The sequence below is a fragment of the Anser anser genome (genome assembly GCF_964211835.1).
Source record: "Anser anser genome assembly, chromosome: 2".
Lineage (NCBI taxonomy): Eukaryota > Metazoa > Chordata > Aves > Anseriformes > Anatidae > Anser > Anser anser.
This window is the reverse complement of record NC_139721.1, coordinates 163,245,526-163,262,975: the sequence shown is the minus strand read 5'-3', so window position 1 is coordinate 163,262,975 and position 17,450 is coordinate 163,245,526. Positions and strand designations below refer to the sequence as shown.

Genomic DNA, 17,450 nt, shown 5'->3' with positions numbered 1-17,450 from the left:
AAAAAAGGCACAGCTTGGCACCCAGTTTGGATCAGCTTGCGTATGAGTCTGCTGATACGTGAGTATATACAGCAAGCAGACAAGTCTTTTACTCCACAGACTCAGTTTCATTTATGTATATACATACGTGTATGTATCTCTCTCTCTCTCTCCATATATATATATATATATAAACAAACAAACATTGGGAACTTCATAACCACTTGAGTAACAACCATTAGCTATGCCTACGCTGAAAGCCAGGACTATGCCTAAGTGATTAAGTAAACACAAAGTCTTATCTGTGAAATACTGAAAATGCCCCATAACCGCTGGGGGGCTTATGCACGGTGTACATAATTTTTGCGCAAACATGCATCTTAATACACAAAGAGGAGGGGCGAGGCGGACAAAGGTTTTAGGGACTCGTCAAGACCAGAACAGCCACTGGGCAATCGCTCAGATGTGCAAAGCTCAGCTAAAACCTGCACAAATCCACCAAAAGAAGGAGGCTACCTACTTGTCTGCTGAAAATAACCTCTACAAAGAACGTATTACAAAATCAAAAACGAAACCATCATCCAGCAAAGCAAGTGTCTAGAGTACAATGGGCTAAAACTGACAGCTGAGGTTTGATTCTTTAGCAACTTCAAAGGTCTTCAGATCCTACCTGACTTCTCGTGCATGGTGGCGTTGCAGCACAGAAATGAGGGGAGCGGGAAGATCGCAACAGGCCAAACGCGGTGCTGAGCTCCTACAGGAGCTGGTGGGATAGCACTGACAAGAGTGAGACAGGCTGTCAGCCTTCTGCACGAGCTGAAGAAGAGGAGCGCAAGTGTCTGAAGAAGCTGTTTCTTCTCATACTTCATTTAATACACACCGTCTTTAAACCCAGGGCGTCTTCTTAGGGAAGAGATAAAGAAGTAGAGTTAGCGGCTCCAAGGACACTTCAGGATCTTAGTTCTTTCTATAGTTAGCTGCTATCCACAAAACCAAACCAGTTAAAATAGAGAGTTACATTAAAAATTCTTGATAATAACAAAAGTATGGGATTTAAAAAAAAAGACGTGCACGGAAAAGAGGTTAAATTATCTCATTCGTTTCTCAATTCCGCCACAAACTCTATGCTCAGCTCCTCTTAACTCACTCACCCCACTTACCCATCCAAACACAGGGTAGACGCAGCAGTTCTCATCATTCTTGGTAAAAAGACAACATTTTCATGTTTGCTGTCAAATATCATCTCTTTCCAGCACAATTTCCTGCAAGCTATGCTAATTCCTCCAGGCTTTTTAATATATGCTAGAAACTTCACTGTTTTATCTTAATGACCATCTCGGTGGAAGTCGCCGAGCTGCTATCTTTGATTCTGCTGTCTTCACAAATACAAATAAAACAGTACTTCTGCAACAATCTATGACAAACTAGGCAATACATGCATCTACCTCTTACATAAGAAAGGAAAGAATTTGTAGACAACATCCAGAAAGTATTACCTTGTTAGATATCAGAGTGGTGGGGCAGAATGACAATGCTACACAAGACTGTACTTACACTCCTGGGATTGCACAGGTTTGCTGGAATACAAAAAAGATAAAGTAAGGTCACTATGCGGAACAAGTTCACTCACTCCATTATTACTGTGAATGACAAGAATATTTCAGTAAGCGTTCTTTTAAACCCATGGAAATTTTCAGATTTATGTCAATTTGGCTTCATGAAAACTGAAACTTGCAGTGCAAAGATCATTTATAAAAGCTGTAGCAGGTGAGCTTTTTAGGCACGGATTTTTGTCACCTTTTTGGGTAATGTTCGTCTCTCTCCCTCATTACCCCCCTTCCCTCCCCCCCCCCCCCCCCCCCCAAAAAAAACAAGAAAAAAGATTAAAGACCACAAACTGGGACTTCTCGGAGGTATGACTCCATTTTTCACCTTATACACACAGTTTCTTCGCTATGCTAAACTTTCACAATGACTGTATAATAGAGTCTTACTAATATTGTTTCTGTCTGTGAGTTTGATACTACTTCCCCAGGTTGGATGAAACAAGCATTTTTCGTTGTGACGGACATCAAAACAAATAATGTCTCTCGTCAGCTATGGAGTCCTGCTGGCAGTATCACCAGCTCACACAGAATGCCATCTAGTTTTTGGGGTCCACCCCATCTATCCTCAGCAGTGGGAAGTTCTTCCAGAAGCAAACAGACTGTTATTCGTTCCTCAATGGAGCTGAGGCTCTGTAAGGCTTTGCTTTTTTCTTCCCTCACTCCCTCTTTTATTTCCAAGCTTTAACTTAAAAGCTAAGCTTGTGGGGCTGGGGGGAATCCCCAAATCAAATCCCAGCCCCAACATCCCATAGTCCCCTACTCTCAGGCCCAGCAATCTACAAATGCACACAATGCTACAGACTGTGGTGGGCAGGTCCTTCAGGGCCAAGGTCATCTTTTCAGGTGACGTTCAGCTCCCTGAAAGGGCTGAAATACCACATCCATACTCACTTCCCCTACTTGATTCACACAGGTGTAGTCAGAGGAACAGGGCCACACCAGCACTCCCTGCTCACAAAGCTCACTGCCTACCTCCAGGTTTGCATCGTTTCCTTGTATTACTGTTAATTCTGACACATTTCTGCTATAAAAGCATATCTCAGTGGCATTAAACAACCAAACGCGTGGACTGTGCTGTCTGCAGTATTTTATCCCACACACTCCAATTATTTAATCAGCTGTTGAGCCCGTGCCTCGAGCAAGCATTTTGCTGGGTAACCATCTCCTAGTCTTGAGGGGACACGTGAGAATAATTTTTTCTTGGATAGTATTTACTTCAAATACTCCTGCCAGGCCAGTTTAAGGAATCCACAAATTCCACGGGAGAGAGGCTTGCCTAAATTGATTCTGTCTTTCTGATAATTTGCTTAATGAAGCATTTCTCCCTTCGGTATTTCTGGGGTAATGACAATGACTTGGATTTCAGAGAAGCAAGGTTTGAAAGGATAGGTAGTATCCTGAAATAGATCAGATTTCAGGAGTACAATCTCAATACATTCCAAAACCTAAATTCCACAATGCTGCTTCTGCAATCTGAGGGACAAACTCTTCTGCCACAGATGGGCAGGGATATCAGACCAGTGCATAGGAACACTTCAGGAGTCAGCAGAAGTGGTAACGAGAGCTGCATCCCTCTGTGATAGATACCTGTGTCCGAACAAGCTTTCCTTCCGCTCACAGAGGAAAAGAGCTGGCGTCCTACAAAAAGTCTCACGCCTACCACTTTGGAGTGTTCTCAGTCAGCTTGTCTGTACTTCAACTTCCCTTTGAAGGAAGTAGAAAAGTACATAAAAACCTCCTTCCGGTAGCTCGGCACTGACCCACAAGCCAGCACCAGCAGCAGGGCTCTGTCACACTTCGGCCCAGAGAAGAGAAGGCTCTGGGGAGACCTCATTACCACCTTTAAACACGTATAGTGGACTCACAGAAAAGACAGGCAAGGACTTTTTACCAGGGCCTGTAGCAACAAGGCAAGACAAGTTTTAAACTGAAGGAAGATAGATTTAGATTGAACAAAAGGAAGAAGTTGTTCTCAATGAGGGTAGTAAGACACTGAAACAGGCTGCCCAGAGAAGTTGTAGAGGCCTCATTACTGGAGGTACTCAAAGCTGGGCTGGATGGGGCTTTGAGCAACCTGACTTAGTGCAAGACGCCACTAATCGAGGCAGGGGGGATGGACTAGATGATCTTAAAGCGTCCCTTCCAACCCAAACCACTCTACGATTATGTGAAAGGAATTGCCTCCCAAGTCATTCTTGACTGACTACAATTAGCATTCTGGAAAGCCCTGCAAGCACTTGTTCATTATTTCTAGAATAATTCTTAAAGGTGAAGCAGGACAAAGTTTTGTCAACAAAAGCCTTTCGGGAGACTACTGAAAGGAAAACCAAGCCAAACCAAAAAAACAGAAACAGCAAGTGGCTATTACATCAGTTTTGTTAACAAAGTAACATTAATGTACTAGGAATTTCCATGTTCTTTACCCTCCACCTTTAAAAAGTCACCCAATTCTGTCAGTGTTCACCATTAGCATTCTTTAAAATTTTCACATGGACATCTGAGAAAAACATTTCAAGTCCCTGTCATCGAGGGAGAAGAGGAAAAAAAATAGGGATAAGGGGGGAAGAAGCACAGCCATTCCTTTCCTCAGTAAGGTGAGCAAAAAGCTCAGGCGCTCAGCAAGAACATTCTTTGAAAGATAAAACAGAAGAAACTGCAGGTTATTTAACCTCAGCTTGTCCTGGTTTCAGCTAGCATAGAGTTAATTTTCCTCCTAGTAGCTGGTGTGGTGCTATGTTTTGGATTAGGATGAGAAAAGTGTTGATAACATGCTGATGTTTTAATTGTTGCAGAGCAGTGCTTACAGTAAGCCAAGGACTTTCCAGCTTCTCGTTCTGTCCTGCCAGCGGGCAGGCTGGCGGTGCAGCAGGAGCTGGGAGGGGATAGACCCAGGACAGCTGACCCAAACTGGCCAAAGGGGTATTCCATACCATCTGACGTCATGCTAAACAATATATAGGGGTGGCTAGCAGGACTGGGGGGACCAGCTGCTTGGGGATAGGCTGGGCATCGGTCAATGGGTGGTGAGCAATTGCATTGTGCATCACTTGTTTGTGCACATTATTAGTAGTAGTACTATTATTATTATTATTATTTTCCTGTTTTTATAAGCTGTCTTTATCTCAACCCACAGGCTTCACTTCCCCGTTTCTCTCCCCCATCCCAGAGAGGGAGGGGGGAGGGCAAGTCAACGGCTATGTGGTGCTTAGCTGCCAGCTACGTTAAACCACAACATGGCTATAGAGTCACATGTATTTGTGCCTGCTCATTTATTCATCTGCCAGTTTATTTTGCTACAGACCGTAGAAACTGCAAGGTTACCAACTTTTGTAACCGATGGGATCTTCGGTAGGAATAGCTGTCTAAAAGAGCCAACAAAATCCCCTTCATCGACAGCCATTTGAACTTCCATCGTCTAAAAATAGTCCTACAAACATTCCCCGGGATGCTCAACTTCAGAATCTTTCCATTCAACTTGAGGCAGAACAAGCCCTTACCCTGAACATCTTCATCTGGCTCTCCTCTGCTAGCAGAGTAGTACTCTGATACTGACCAGTACGTGCTGCAGCCTACTCGCTTACGTGTATTTACTGCAATCTGGTTCGATATGCTCACAGAGAAACCAATGAAAAATCCACCCTTTCTTTCAGAAAAATATAATAATAAAATAACTACGACACGGTAAGGAAAAAAAGCTGAACATATAGGATGCGGTCCTTTACCAACGGGCAGATCCAACATCAGCACAAGGAGTTTTTGGTCATGTGAGCAATCACCTACACCAGCCATCAGGACAAGCCAAACGCACGCACATGAGACTCCATTTAAAAAACATGTAAAGTTCCTTTATAGCTTATGGAAGTAACAACCTACATCTTAGATGCAGTTAGACTGCATCGGTTTAAGGACTGCCTCCTTCCAAAAAAAAAAAAAAATCCTCCAATCCGTTCATCTGTTCACAGTTCTGCAAATTCAATTAGGCCTTTGAGCCTGAGGTGCAGGAAAATTACTAGAGCACGCCTGGATTTCACCCGAAGGTCGCTACGACTTACCTGGACAGTCAGGACAGACGGGCTGCTCTTTCTCCTGGGAAACCTGCGACAGCAGCGCGCCAGCTGCAGATTTCCTCAGTTTACCCAGTGTGCCACCTTTGCTTGGCAACAAACCCCACAAGGGTCCTAGCGGCGGGGAGCTGTTTCTGCCCTGGTGAACCGCAAAAAAAGGAGAGAGCCGGCCGTCAGCACGCGGGGGGAGGAAAACCTCCGAGGCGCAGCCCGACGATCGAGCGCAGCGAGGACCCGCGCCCGGCCGCCGCAGCCCCCACCCCTCCCGGCCCGACGCTCCGGGGAAGCGCCCCCGAAGGCTCTCGCTCGCCTCACCGCCGGCAGCCGCGCTCGCAGCCAGCGGCAACCTGCGCCTCCCGGCGCGCACGGCCCGGCCCCGGCCCCGGCCCCGGCTCGGGGAAAGACCGGCCGCGCGCCACAGAACTACAGCTCCCAGCATGCCGCGGGACGGAGCAGTCCATCCGACCCAGAGGGGAGTCGGCCAAGCGCACACAACCGCCACCCACCGCCTCCCGCCACTCCTCCCCCCTCTCCCCCAGCCCCCCGAAGCCCCGCGCAGTGCAGACCCCGCCGCACGCCCGGTCCGGCCCGGCCCGGCGCGGCGCCGCCCCCGCCCCGCACACGGGCCATTTCCGCAGAAGCCGTCGACCGCGCGGCGCGGCGCCCCGACCGACCGACCGACCGACCGCCGCCTCGCCCCGCCCCGCGGCGGGGCGGCACCGACCACCAACCTCGTTGCGACACCGCGCCTCGGTGTCCCGGCCCGTCCCGAGCCGAGGCCGGCCCGGCGCGGCTCCCACTCCAGAGAAGGACGCCGCCATTTTGCCGCGGGCAGGGGTCCTGCGGCGCCGCCCGGCTCCGCCTCATTAGGCGAGCCTGCCGGCTCCGCACATGCGCGGAAGCAGAGCGACAGCCCGGAGCACCGCTGATGTGCGAGCTAAAAAAAAATAAAGCCACTCACAGCTTTATGCGTTTACACAACGTACGGCAGAGATTGCCCGTGTTGCATTTTCTTTTTTTTACCTTTTTTTTTTTAAAAAAAAAAAAAAAAGAAGGTCCGGGTATGCTCGGTCCTCTCTCATTGCAACGGCGGGCGTCCTGCAAGCAGGAGCGCACAGTAAAAATATATTGTAACCTTATATTATTGTCTATTACCCGATGCTTGATTCTTCCCGTTTCCTCGTTGGCTGAGTTCTACAGGTTCACAAACTACTCAATGTTTACTACTATACACTATATGTACGTTTTTATTTAATCAACCGTTACCTTCCCCTTTTCCATTTGTTTCCTTCTTGTGTTGATTCGTGGAAGAACTCGACAACTCAAAGCAAATGAGTTATAAAGTAGGTGTGTGGTTTATTTCGGCGCCAGGCACATGCAGGATAGCTCCCAAAGGCATGCGCACCCTAACGCAGCAACTTGCTTTGGTTATATGCAGTAAAGAGTTACGTATGCATGAAGTTTCCCAATACGCCTATACATGTACATAACCTATCCCCGCTTTGTATTAAAATTAGCTCCAAGAAGTCATTTCCATAAACTCCTCCCATCTGCGCTTGCGCAGTGCCTTCTGGTGGTAGTCGTCAGGGGGTTGTGGGGATGAAGGTTTATAACTCTTCTTCATCACCACTAGTTGACCCCCTGCCTTTGTACAGACTCAGCTGCTCCTTGGCTCTTGTCCAAACCACAAGGTCAGTCTCAGGTGGTTTTTGAGACAGGTTCCCTCCCCATTTTGTCAGGGAACATCCTCTGTGAGGGGCCCTGAGACTCCTTGTTTCAGTTAATTTGCACAGTAGTAAGCAAAGACACTCAGCAGTATCTGTTTTAATGTGATTAAGCAAACCCCCATTCTTCTATCCCTGGCTTCACTGTCATGACTAGAGGCCCTGTGATTTTTGTTTTTACTGATTTTGCATTGCTCGTCCTCTTTTTCTTACCTATCCTCCTTATTTTGGGATAGCAGGACCTTCCCTTTATCTTCTTAACATACTCCCTGCTGCTATGCTACTGTCGTGCCTGCACAATCACTTTTGAATATGCAACGTTAGTGGAATTTTCCACTGAAAAAACACCTTCCATTGCAAAAACACAACTTTGTTTCTCACAATTCCCCCCCTTCTTTCCTTACTCCTATTGCTGTTTTTGTACCTCTTCACATACCCCACTTTTGATTTTTTCCAAAATTAGGGTGCAGTATTTTCCTTCAGATGTCACGGTGGATGACAGATACACAATGCCATTATTATTATAACAACAACAAATAGTTGTTTGACCCAATTCCATTCAGGAAACCACAAAGTCAGTTTCTCCCAAACGTTTCTAAATCCCCAGGAAGTGTCATCTTGAGCCACTCTATGTAGGATCTTGTTTTTTCTTTCTCATTTTTGAGATCAGTCAAATTCGTCCCATTTGATCTACATATATACAGCAACTAGCGTTAATTACATGCATTATTTGCATGCTCCTCATTGTGAGGCTAGTAATAAGTCTAATACCATTTGATTCTGGAGTACTAATTTTGACAAATTTGTTACCTCCTTTTGTAGTGCCTGGACCGCATCTAGAGTGTTATTTTCTAGTTCTTAAATTAGAGCTTTTTACAATAGCTTTTTCTAATTCATTCATCCCTAATCAAGGTAAGTAAAAACCACCTTGCAAAACTGTGAAATGCCCCGATTCTTTTTACTAGAGGATTATCTGGAGTCCTCTTAATTCTGCATAGGGTTTCAAGGGGGCCTTGGCTTTGTGGGTCTTCAATAATAGTTACATTTAGAATTATTGCTCCCGGGGTGCAAGCTCCCTTCCATCCTAGGGGCAACACCTTCCCAGCTTTATTGCCACATAGCCAATATCACCCTTTGCCATTTGGGACAGGCCATCCCGTTACAGGATTCTCCTATTGTATCTGGTGCGCATTATGTATATTAGCATTCCCGTAGCTATGATATTTGTTACAATATAGATTATTCCTCACTTCATGGATATTTCCACACCCAGGGGCAGTACAATTGTCCCGTGAGTTTCTATCAATGGTGTTTAAAAGGCACCTTTGATAACATGCTATATTGTAGCCAGGATTGTAGGGAGCTCAGCTTCAAAATCTATTCCTTCCCGGGACTGAATATGATCCCTTGTTTTTAGAAATCTAGGGAATCCAGACACAGTTGCTGCTGGTAATGGAATAGCAGTCAGGGACAAGGCCTTTGCATTCTTTCTAGGCATCTGGGTGCAAATCCAACAATTATTTCAAGATAGAACTTGAGAGATGTTCTGGACTAATTGGGAATGTTGATTTTCCCCCCATCCTATCAGTAATCCATTGCTAAGATAAGCTTAAAATGCATCATCTCTCTATATATATACCCCTACAATAATTAAGAAAGACAATAAAAGTCACAAACTAATAAGGATTCTTCTGGTGGGGATTAAATACCCTCCCTTCTTTTTCTCCCTTTTCCAGGGAGCGTTCCCTGGAAACACTCTAATTCTACGTAATTCAATCTCTTGTACTCATTAATTCATTAAGAATTCTTCTAAGGAGAAGTTGAAGGTTTACAATAGATAGTTTCAACAGTTTTAACCTTAAAAGTCTTTGTTAAGGCAGTCTCTCAGATATCAGGGTTAATTGATGCTTTTACCCAGGTATGAGTCCACACTTTCTCAGACGTTCTTACTGTCATCTCAGTAGTCAGAAGCACTTGGAACAGTCTGTCCCACCGTGGTGGTTTTACCTTGCTAGGCAGCGGAACTCCACCACAACCGCTCTCACTCCCTCTCCTCAGAAGAGGAGGGGAAGAAGTAAAGGAAAGAAACTACTCACGGGTTGAGATAAGAATAATTTAATTAGAGGAAAAATAATTATTACGGAAAATTATTATCATTTAAACAATTTAACTACAGGGAAAAAAGGGAAATGGGAAAAGGGAGGGGAGAAAAAAACAAGTAAAGGCTGTGTGGAAGTGCAGAGGAAAGAAATCACTCTCCACTTCCCACCAATGGGCGATGCTTGACCACGTCCTTGAAGCAGGGACTCAACGCATGTAGCCATTGTTTGGGAGGACAGATGTTTTCACAGCGAGAGCCCACCCCTCCCCTCTTCTTCCTTTTTCCACCTTTTATTGCTGAGTGTGACATCATATGGTACGGAACATCCCTTCGCTTGCTTTACGTCAGCTGCTCTGCTGATGTTTCTTCCTCCCCTCTTGCCCACCCCCAGCCTGCTGATTCTGGGAGGGTTAGAGAGAGTCCTGATGCTGTGCCAGCATTGCTCAGCAGTAGACACAACACTGGTGTGACACCAGTGCTGTTCTAGCTACAAGTGCAGAGCACGGCACTGTATGGGTTGCTGCAGGGAAAGTTAACATCCCAGCCAGACCCAGTACACCCACTCAGGTTGCAGCTTCGATTCTCTCCATGTTTGCATCAGAACCCAAACTCCTGCTCAGAATGGATGGATCGGGACTTCCAAGGGTGGGGTTTGATTTAATGACCCACAGGTCCTGAGAGATGACAAAGAGGACGACAGCCCAAGTATATAGTTCTTAAGAAAAGCATCTTTTGTCTCATATTGAAGTAATTCATTCCCTTTGCCCAGGTACAGCAATCCAAATAATATTTCATATGGTGAAACTCCCACATCTTTTCTTGGTGCTGTTTGAATTCAGAGAAGCGCCAAAGGTAAGCACTCTGTTCAGGGAAGCCAACTTTCCAGAACTTAGTCAATTGCTTCTTTACTGTCTGATCCACTCCTCCCTTCCAGAAGAGGAAGGATGCCAAGGAGTGTGAAATTTCCACTTAATTCCTAGAGTCCACATTAGCCCTTGCAATATTTCTGACATAGTGATTTCCTTGATCAGAGCTCACGCAGGAACAGGCCAGACAGGATGGGGCTTCAGACACCTCTTCACCTGCGGAAACAGACTGCCATCAGGCACTGCTGTGCCAGACAAATTTCTTCTGCTACAACACCCTTCTTGGAAGCCATGTGGCATTTGAGTGACCTGCTTTGCTCCAGTTCTAAAGACTGCTGTTACAGCCCATCTCACCCATAGCAATTGATAAACAAAAGAGAAAGTGACCGCAGTGCTTGGAAGTGCTGCTGCACGTGCTGCTCCTTTTCGCTCTCTGGCCTCACCTCAAATCCTCAGCCACTTCTGTGGAGAGCCTGCCATAGCACCTGCAAAGCAAGATGGATACCCTTCACCATCACCTTGCGCTACTTGGCCATTCTGCTCCAACCCAGCTGACAACCAACCCACCTTCCTAGGCTGCTCTTCAGCATGCAGCTCAACCCCTCCAAGGCTGTGCGAGACACCAGCAAGAGAGGAAGAAAAGCACAGGCCAAGGCTGCATCCAAAGCCACAGCACCCCTAGGACAGTTACTCTCATCCGCTCCCTTACCTCAGCTTCTCACCTGCCCCCAAGGCAGATGCTTCCATCTGCTCTCTTAAGCCAGCTACAGCACCTCTAAAATGCAATCAGGGGACACTTATAACTACAGGGACAACTGCACCCCAAAAATAACTGCTACACCTGTTCATCACTCAACTTGCCAGAGGCAGCTCTGGTGACAGCAACATCCTGTGTTGTATGCTGTTTCAGCTCTAACAAAGGAAAACGTATTCAGAAGATAATCACTGAGCTGCCAGCATCAGCACCCATCCCTCAACACCACAACTGACCCCATTTTTATCAGCAGTCATTTTTATCAAAACAGCAGTCTACTTGCCTCAGCATCTGGAATGTAGATCAAGCCAATCACCAAGCTGCTGACCAAGAGTTTCACAGTTCCAGAGGACAGTGTTTCCTTTGACCGATTCCTCCTAAGTTTTAACTACTCCTCAAAAAAAAAAAAATCAAAACCTGCAAGCTTTCAAGATTCAGAAATAGACCCCCTCAACCATTATGCAAACAGCTGCTCACAAGCAGCTCAAGCCTCCCCCTCCACATCTGCCAAACACCACAGAGATGACTCTGCCCAGCTGCCCTTCAGTACTTGCCCAGAGATGGACTGGATATCTTAGCCAAAACACTCCGGACAATGTATTACTGCACTGATGGACTGACACGTTAACTACCATCACTAACTCCCAGGCAGAACAGCTCCAGGCCAAACACACACACACAGGCACGCTACAAACATTATGAACAAAACACAGAAGACCAGGTGCTAAAAGAATGACTCTCAGAGGGAAGCCCTACAGCGACAAGTCGACACAGATGCTCTGTGGCAGCCCCCAGGGGGAGACTCAAATACCATGATCTGCAACTGAAAGTAACTGCCAAAACTGGGATGATGGAGGCATAAAAAGCCTGGCATTATGACAAAAGACCAGAAGGATGCAGAGTGCAAACCCCATAAGAAAAAGTTTTGGAAATGAATTCCCAAGACAGAGCTCCTGATGTGGCCCAGATGACTTCCGCAAGAGTGAGGATGGAAATGGGTACAAAAAGCTCTGACTGCAAGAGAAGCAGCTCTCAAGCAAGTCTGCAATGATGAAATAAACATTTAGGACCTTTGGCATAGCTAGCAAGTTGCCTATCTAGTCAGTCAAGTGAAAAAAGCAATGGGGATATCAAGACCTGAAGAGCACATAACACAGAACACACGCTGCAGAAGTAACACAAGACAGATGGGAACAGTCCTGCCTGGCACGTGCTCTCACACTACAAAATGTGCCCTGCTCCTTCTACTAGCCTGAAGGTGACCTAGCATGATCTGCCCTCACAGGGGCTCCAAGTGTAATCAGCCAGCTGGCTCCATGCCACTGTGGCTCCCAGCTCCCATCAACCACCTCAGATATGCAAATACCAGTTGCCCCTCAACTGTGAGATTGCTGGAAGCCAGATTTCCTCCACCTCAAGAAATGCACAGGCAGCAACAGACATCCTAGACAATCGCCAGGCTCATCATCATCTGCAAAAACAGAGTGCCAGCAGTCACTGTCCCATCGACCCTGAAACCCACTTCCTCCACAATGCTGACTACCAGAGAAGCAAAGTGCTGTTGTGCTCACCTGTTCCTGAGTCCAAGCTCGAACCGTGTGGCCAGCATCACCCATATCACCTCGGAAAACAAAGAGACAAAATCTCACACTCCCAGCTGCTGTTGAGCAGCAGTATTTCTTTTTCCCCTTGCTTAAATATGCTCTCAAAGAGGCACAAACAACATCACTTATTGGCTCGGCTCTGAGCAGCGGCAGGTCCCTTTGGAGCCAGCTGAAAACGGCCCTTATCTAACATGGGGCAGCTTCTGGATTCTTCTCAAAGCCCCCCAGCTACCAAAACTTTGCCACATAAACCCACTACAAATGGTGTCACCCACACCACCTGGGAAATTAGCAGACATTAGCAGGTCCGTCCCGGCTCCCCAAACTGGGATGCAGCGGTAACCTCGGGTTTGCTCGATCTACTCCCAAGATCGCTAGCGGCCGCTCGCTCGCTCGCCCTGCCCAATCAAAACTCCTCCACACATAGGAAGGGATAAAGTCCTTGCAGCGCATATAAAAACAAACAAACAAACAAACAAAACAAAACATCCTGGGGAAGACAGTCTGACTTATTCCTGCCTCAGGCAAAGGCAAAGCCATCCGTGGGATTGCTTTTGCTCAAGGACCTGGGTGCACTTGGCGGGTGATGCGGAAGTACGGGGCAGCCTGAAAACCCTCAGGGGTGTCTGGGGTGAGCGTAGGCAGCCCTTTGAGTTGTACAACGTTAGTTGCCGTGTAATGCTGTATGTCATCTGCAGTCGCTATATGTCAACGGCATTACAGTACGAGTCGCTCGGATTAACGAAGAATGACAGCACGTGCACGGACACGCGGGGCTTTCCTTGCATACAGGGATCACCGTGCCTGCACGCGCGCGCGCACACCCACCCCAACTTTCGGCGAGTCCTCCCCCACCCAGCCTCAGCACACAGGCAGCCCTGCTGCCCAGGACTTCCACGATCCTGGGGACTCCTGCTTGCACTCACCTTCTTCCTTGCCGTAGCCCCAGCAACGCTCAGTAACCTCACCACGCTCTAAGGTTTCTCTAAGACCCTTCTGGACCCAGCTTGGCTGCCCCCAGGCAGCAAAGGGGCCGCAAGGCAGACAAACTGCAACTGCAGCCTCCTCCTCGTCTTCCTCCTCCACCAGCCCTGCAGTTGCCATCCGCACCCAGGTGCAGCCCTTTTATGAGGAGGGGCTGCTGGGCTCACCACCCTCGTTAGCCACACCTGGGGCTCCAGTGATTGGGGGTCCAGTGACAGCTTTTAGTTTTTAGTTGTTGTTGTTGTTGTTGTTTTATTATTATTATTTTATTTTTTTACTGGGGCCCTGTGACAGGTTTTCACTATCTTTTCCTAATCTTCTTCCCAAATGTCCCCGTTCTCTGGGATTAAACTCTTCTTTCCACATACAAACTTTACTATTTCAGATTATTAAAGCGCCCCGTTCCAATCGTAAATCCACAGGACTTCGGGAAAACACCTGAAGCGCTCGGCCCTCCGTCTTCTAGACAAACAATACCACCGTTTCCACAAAGTTTACATTTCAACAGGACCGAATGTCAAGCCGAATGCCATTTTTTCTCATGCACTTTGTTAGTAAGCCCACGCAAAACAAGGAATCGCTCCTACGTATCCATCAGTATGGGGGTTTAAAAAGGTACTGAGGCCTAAATAAATTCGCTCTCCCCCTTCGTACCAAATTCCCAGGGCTCAAGCCCGAACCGCCAAAGAAGTGACTCTCCGTTCTACGGCTTTGATAATCGGTCAGCCCCCTCCGCCCCCCCAGTACTCGGGAAACCGACCAAACACCACAGCGAATATACCCAAACTTCTAAACTGTTCCTTAGATAACGCTCCCGCCGCCTTTCTCCCTGTCACACTCGAAACATTTAAGAGGATGACAAGATGCACCAGCGGGCCCGTACATCGGGCACCACCAGTCAACGCTGGGATAAAGCAGCGCTTCCTTTCGGTCTGTCGTGCGCCTCGTTCGTCTCCGGCCGTTCCCCTCGCGGAGAATACGGAACCGCGGATCGGAACTCCGCGCTCGCCTCGCGGCGATGCTGCGTCTCACTCACGCGGCGCAATCACGCAAAGAGGCCCCCCCCCGCACTTCTCGTTCATCCCACAGGAATATGTCACTTAAAACAACAACCAGACTTGTTTGTAGCTCGCTTCACGACAATACTTTGTCTCAAACGCATACGCTCACACAAACGCTTTCAACACGACATACCCAGGCACCTACAAATAAGACATACAATTATCGCCACTCCAATTAACATCCCTCCAGCAGCTGCAAATGTTACCCAGGTAACCTTGTGACAATTTTGAGAGGCCCGCTTACCCTTCTCCTGCTTCTTATATAGCCATTAGCGGGTCCGTCCCGGCTCCCCAAACTGGGATGCAGCGGTAACCTCGGGTTTGCTCGATCTACTCCCAGGATCGCTAGCGGCCGCTCGCTCGCTCGCTCGGTCAGCAAAACCCCCTCGACCGCTCGGTCGGTCAGCCTGCAGGGTACCCTCCTCCCGTACGGGGACTATGCTGCACGCCAGACGTCTCTGCGCGATTTACCGGCCGCCCCGGCCACGCGTACGACTTACAGGCCCTTCCCGTACTGTAAAACGCACCGTTTGTCCGCGGCGTCAGGAGGTCTTGGCCTGCTCCCGCGGTGAGCGGCTGAGAGCGGAGGCTCCTCCGAGGAAAATACTCGGGGTGCACCTAGGGGCGTCCGCTCCGCAGTCGATCCCGCAGCCGAGCAGAGCGTCTCCTGGCTGGCTCGCCAAACTGACTTGTGGCAAACGGAGTCCACAATCAATAGGATCGTAAAGCAGGTATGTTTATTCAGCGCTCGGCAGCACGGGCGGCAGTCCCACCAAAGTCGTGCGCACCCGACGCAGCAATTTGCCGTGGTTGTACGCAGCACAGGGTTACATACGCATGAAGTTTCACAGTACGCCTATACCTATTCATAACCTGTCCCCGCTTCGCGTTCAAATCGGTTCCAAGGAGTTATTTCCATCAGCTCCTCCCATCTTCGCTTGCGCAGTGTCTCCTGGTGGTGTTCCTCGGGGGGGGGATGAAGGTTGACGACTCTTCCTCGTCACCGCTAGTTGACCTCTTGTCTTTGCGCGGACTCGGTCGCTCCTCGGCTCTTGCCCATCCGCAGGACCGGTTTCTGCAGGTCTCTTAAGATAGGCTCACACTCTTATGGAGAGACTAACCTTGGAAAGGGGCCCAAAGCTTCTCGCTTTAATTGATTTGCACAGTGCGCAATAGTGAGCAAAGACGCTAAGCAGCATCCGCTAGTTTAATGCTGTCAGCGCTCTCTCTCTCTACTCCGTAAGATTCTCCTAACTCCCTCTCTCAAAAGCAGCCCTTCGGAAACGTGCTGCCCGCCCCCCCCCCCCCGCCGGCCGCCCGCCCGCCCGCCCGCAGTGCGTGACCTGCTGCCCCGGACGCCGGAGACGGCCGCTCACCCAGCGCAAAGGGACGGCATGCGCTGCCAGGAGCGCAAGCGAGCACAGAGCCGTCCCGCCCCGCGGAAGGGGCAGCGAGGGGGGAAGCGAGCGCACGCGCTGGGCCGCGACCTGCCCTCCGCGGAGCCAGGAACCCTGCGGCGCTCCCTCACCCCCTGCGGCGGCCGGGCGGCAGCTGCCGGGGCGCTGCCCCGCCCCGCTCAAGGGAGGCGTTCCCCCGCCGAACGCCGGCCAGCTCTGTCTTCGGACACCCACAGCAACCTCCCGAGGGAGGTGCACCGTTCCCGGAGGTACTGCAATACCGGGACGATGCGCGGAGCGGAGGGAGCAAGCTCCGGATCCAACTCCCGAGCCCAAAAATCCGTTTAATATAAAGTCCTCTCATCGAGGACGTATCAGATATTAAACTGATAAGAACAGATACTACACTTGATCTTAGCCAAAAGGCCGAGAAGCGATGCCCGCGCCCTCGCCCCCGCGACACCCGATCCCGCGCCCACCACCCCGACCTCACGGCCGCTGCTCCACCGCCCGCCCCCGCCCTCCCGGGGCTCAACCCGCCGCCCTCGACCACCCTCTCGGGCGCTCCGCTCGCAGCCGCGACCCCCGACCGCCCCGCCGCCGCGTCGCCGGGGCCTCCCAGCGGCCCGTTCGCGCCACCGCGCGCCCGATTCGCTCGACCCCCGCGCGGAATTTGCATGCCCCGCCCCCGGCACCGCCTCTCCCTCCCCGCGGCTCACCCGCCGCGTGCCCCGCCCACCGAGCCCCTGCGCCCGACCTTCGCTCCGCGCTGATTGGCGCAGCTCGGCCTCCTCCGGGCGTTCGCCCCGCCCCCTCGCCCGCCCTCCCTCCCTCCCCTCCCCTCCCCTCCGGCGGGATTTGCATGCCCCGCCCACCGCCCCGGAGCCGCGCCGCCGCCTGCCGCCTCATTGGCCGGGGCCCCGGGCCGCCCGCCCCGGCGGCGCCGAGCAGCGCCGCGGGACCTGCGCGCGGCCGGCCGGCTCTCGCCGGCAAGGAAGGCCCGGCAGAAGGCTGCCGCCGGCGGGGGCCCTCCGACCCTCCGTTCAGCGCCTGCGGACGCCTCCGGAGCGAGGCACGGGGCTCGGCCCTCGGCCCGGCGCGGCGACCGGGGGAGCGCAGCCGCCGCGCGAGGAGGGGCTGCGAGCGCTGAGCGCGCGCTCGAGCCGGAGGGGAGACGCTTTGTCTGCTCCGGGAGCCGGGAGGAGACGCGACCGGGACGGCGACCCGAGCTGGCCGTCACGGGGTGTCCGCAACCGGGAAGGACGGCCGGGGGGCGGCTGCTGCTCGGGAACCGGCTGCTGCTCGGGAA

The 17,450-nt window shown here is 50.3% G+C and overlaps 1 protein-coding gene across 7 annotated transcripts in view; it reads right to left on the bottom strand.

Moving 5' to 3' along the window:
- LOC310894888 (uncharacterized protein) overlaps positions 1-15,265 on the bottom strand; it is a 46,843-nt gene extending 31,578 nt beyond the window's left edge. For 2 of the 7 annotated variants that reach the window (XM_083825544.1, XM_083825546.1), the window contains exons 1-4: positions 6,382-6,548; positions 5,639-5,789; positions 1,476-1,556; positions 650-879 (exon numbers count right to left, since the gene is read on the bottom strand). In XM_083825544.1, the coding sequence (XP_083681670.1) occupies positions 1,480-1,556; positions 5,639-5,789; positions 6,382-6,471 (318 nt within the window). In that variant the 5' untranslated portion in view covers positions 6,472-6,548 and the 3' untranslated portion in view covers positions 650-879; positions 1,476-1,479. The other 5 variants (XM_083825543.1, XM_083825545.1, XM_083825542.1 and 2 more) reach the window with 4 other exon arrangements.
- Between the last annotated feature and the right edge of the window lie 2,185 nt (positions 15,266-17,450).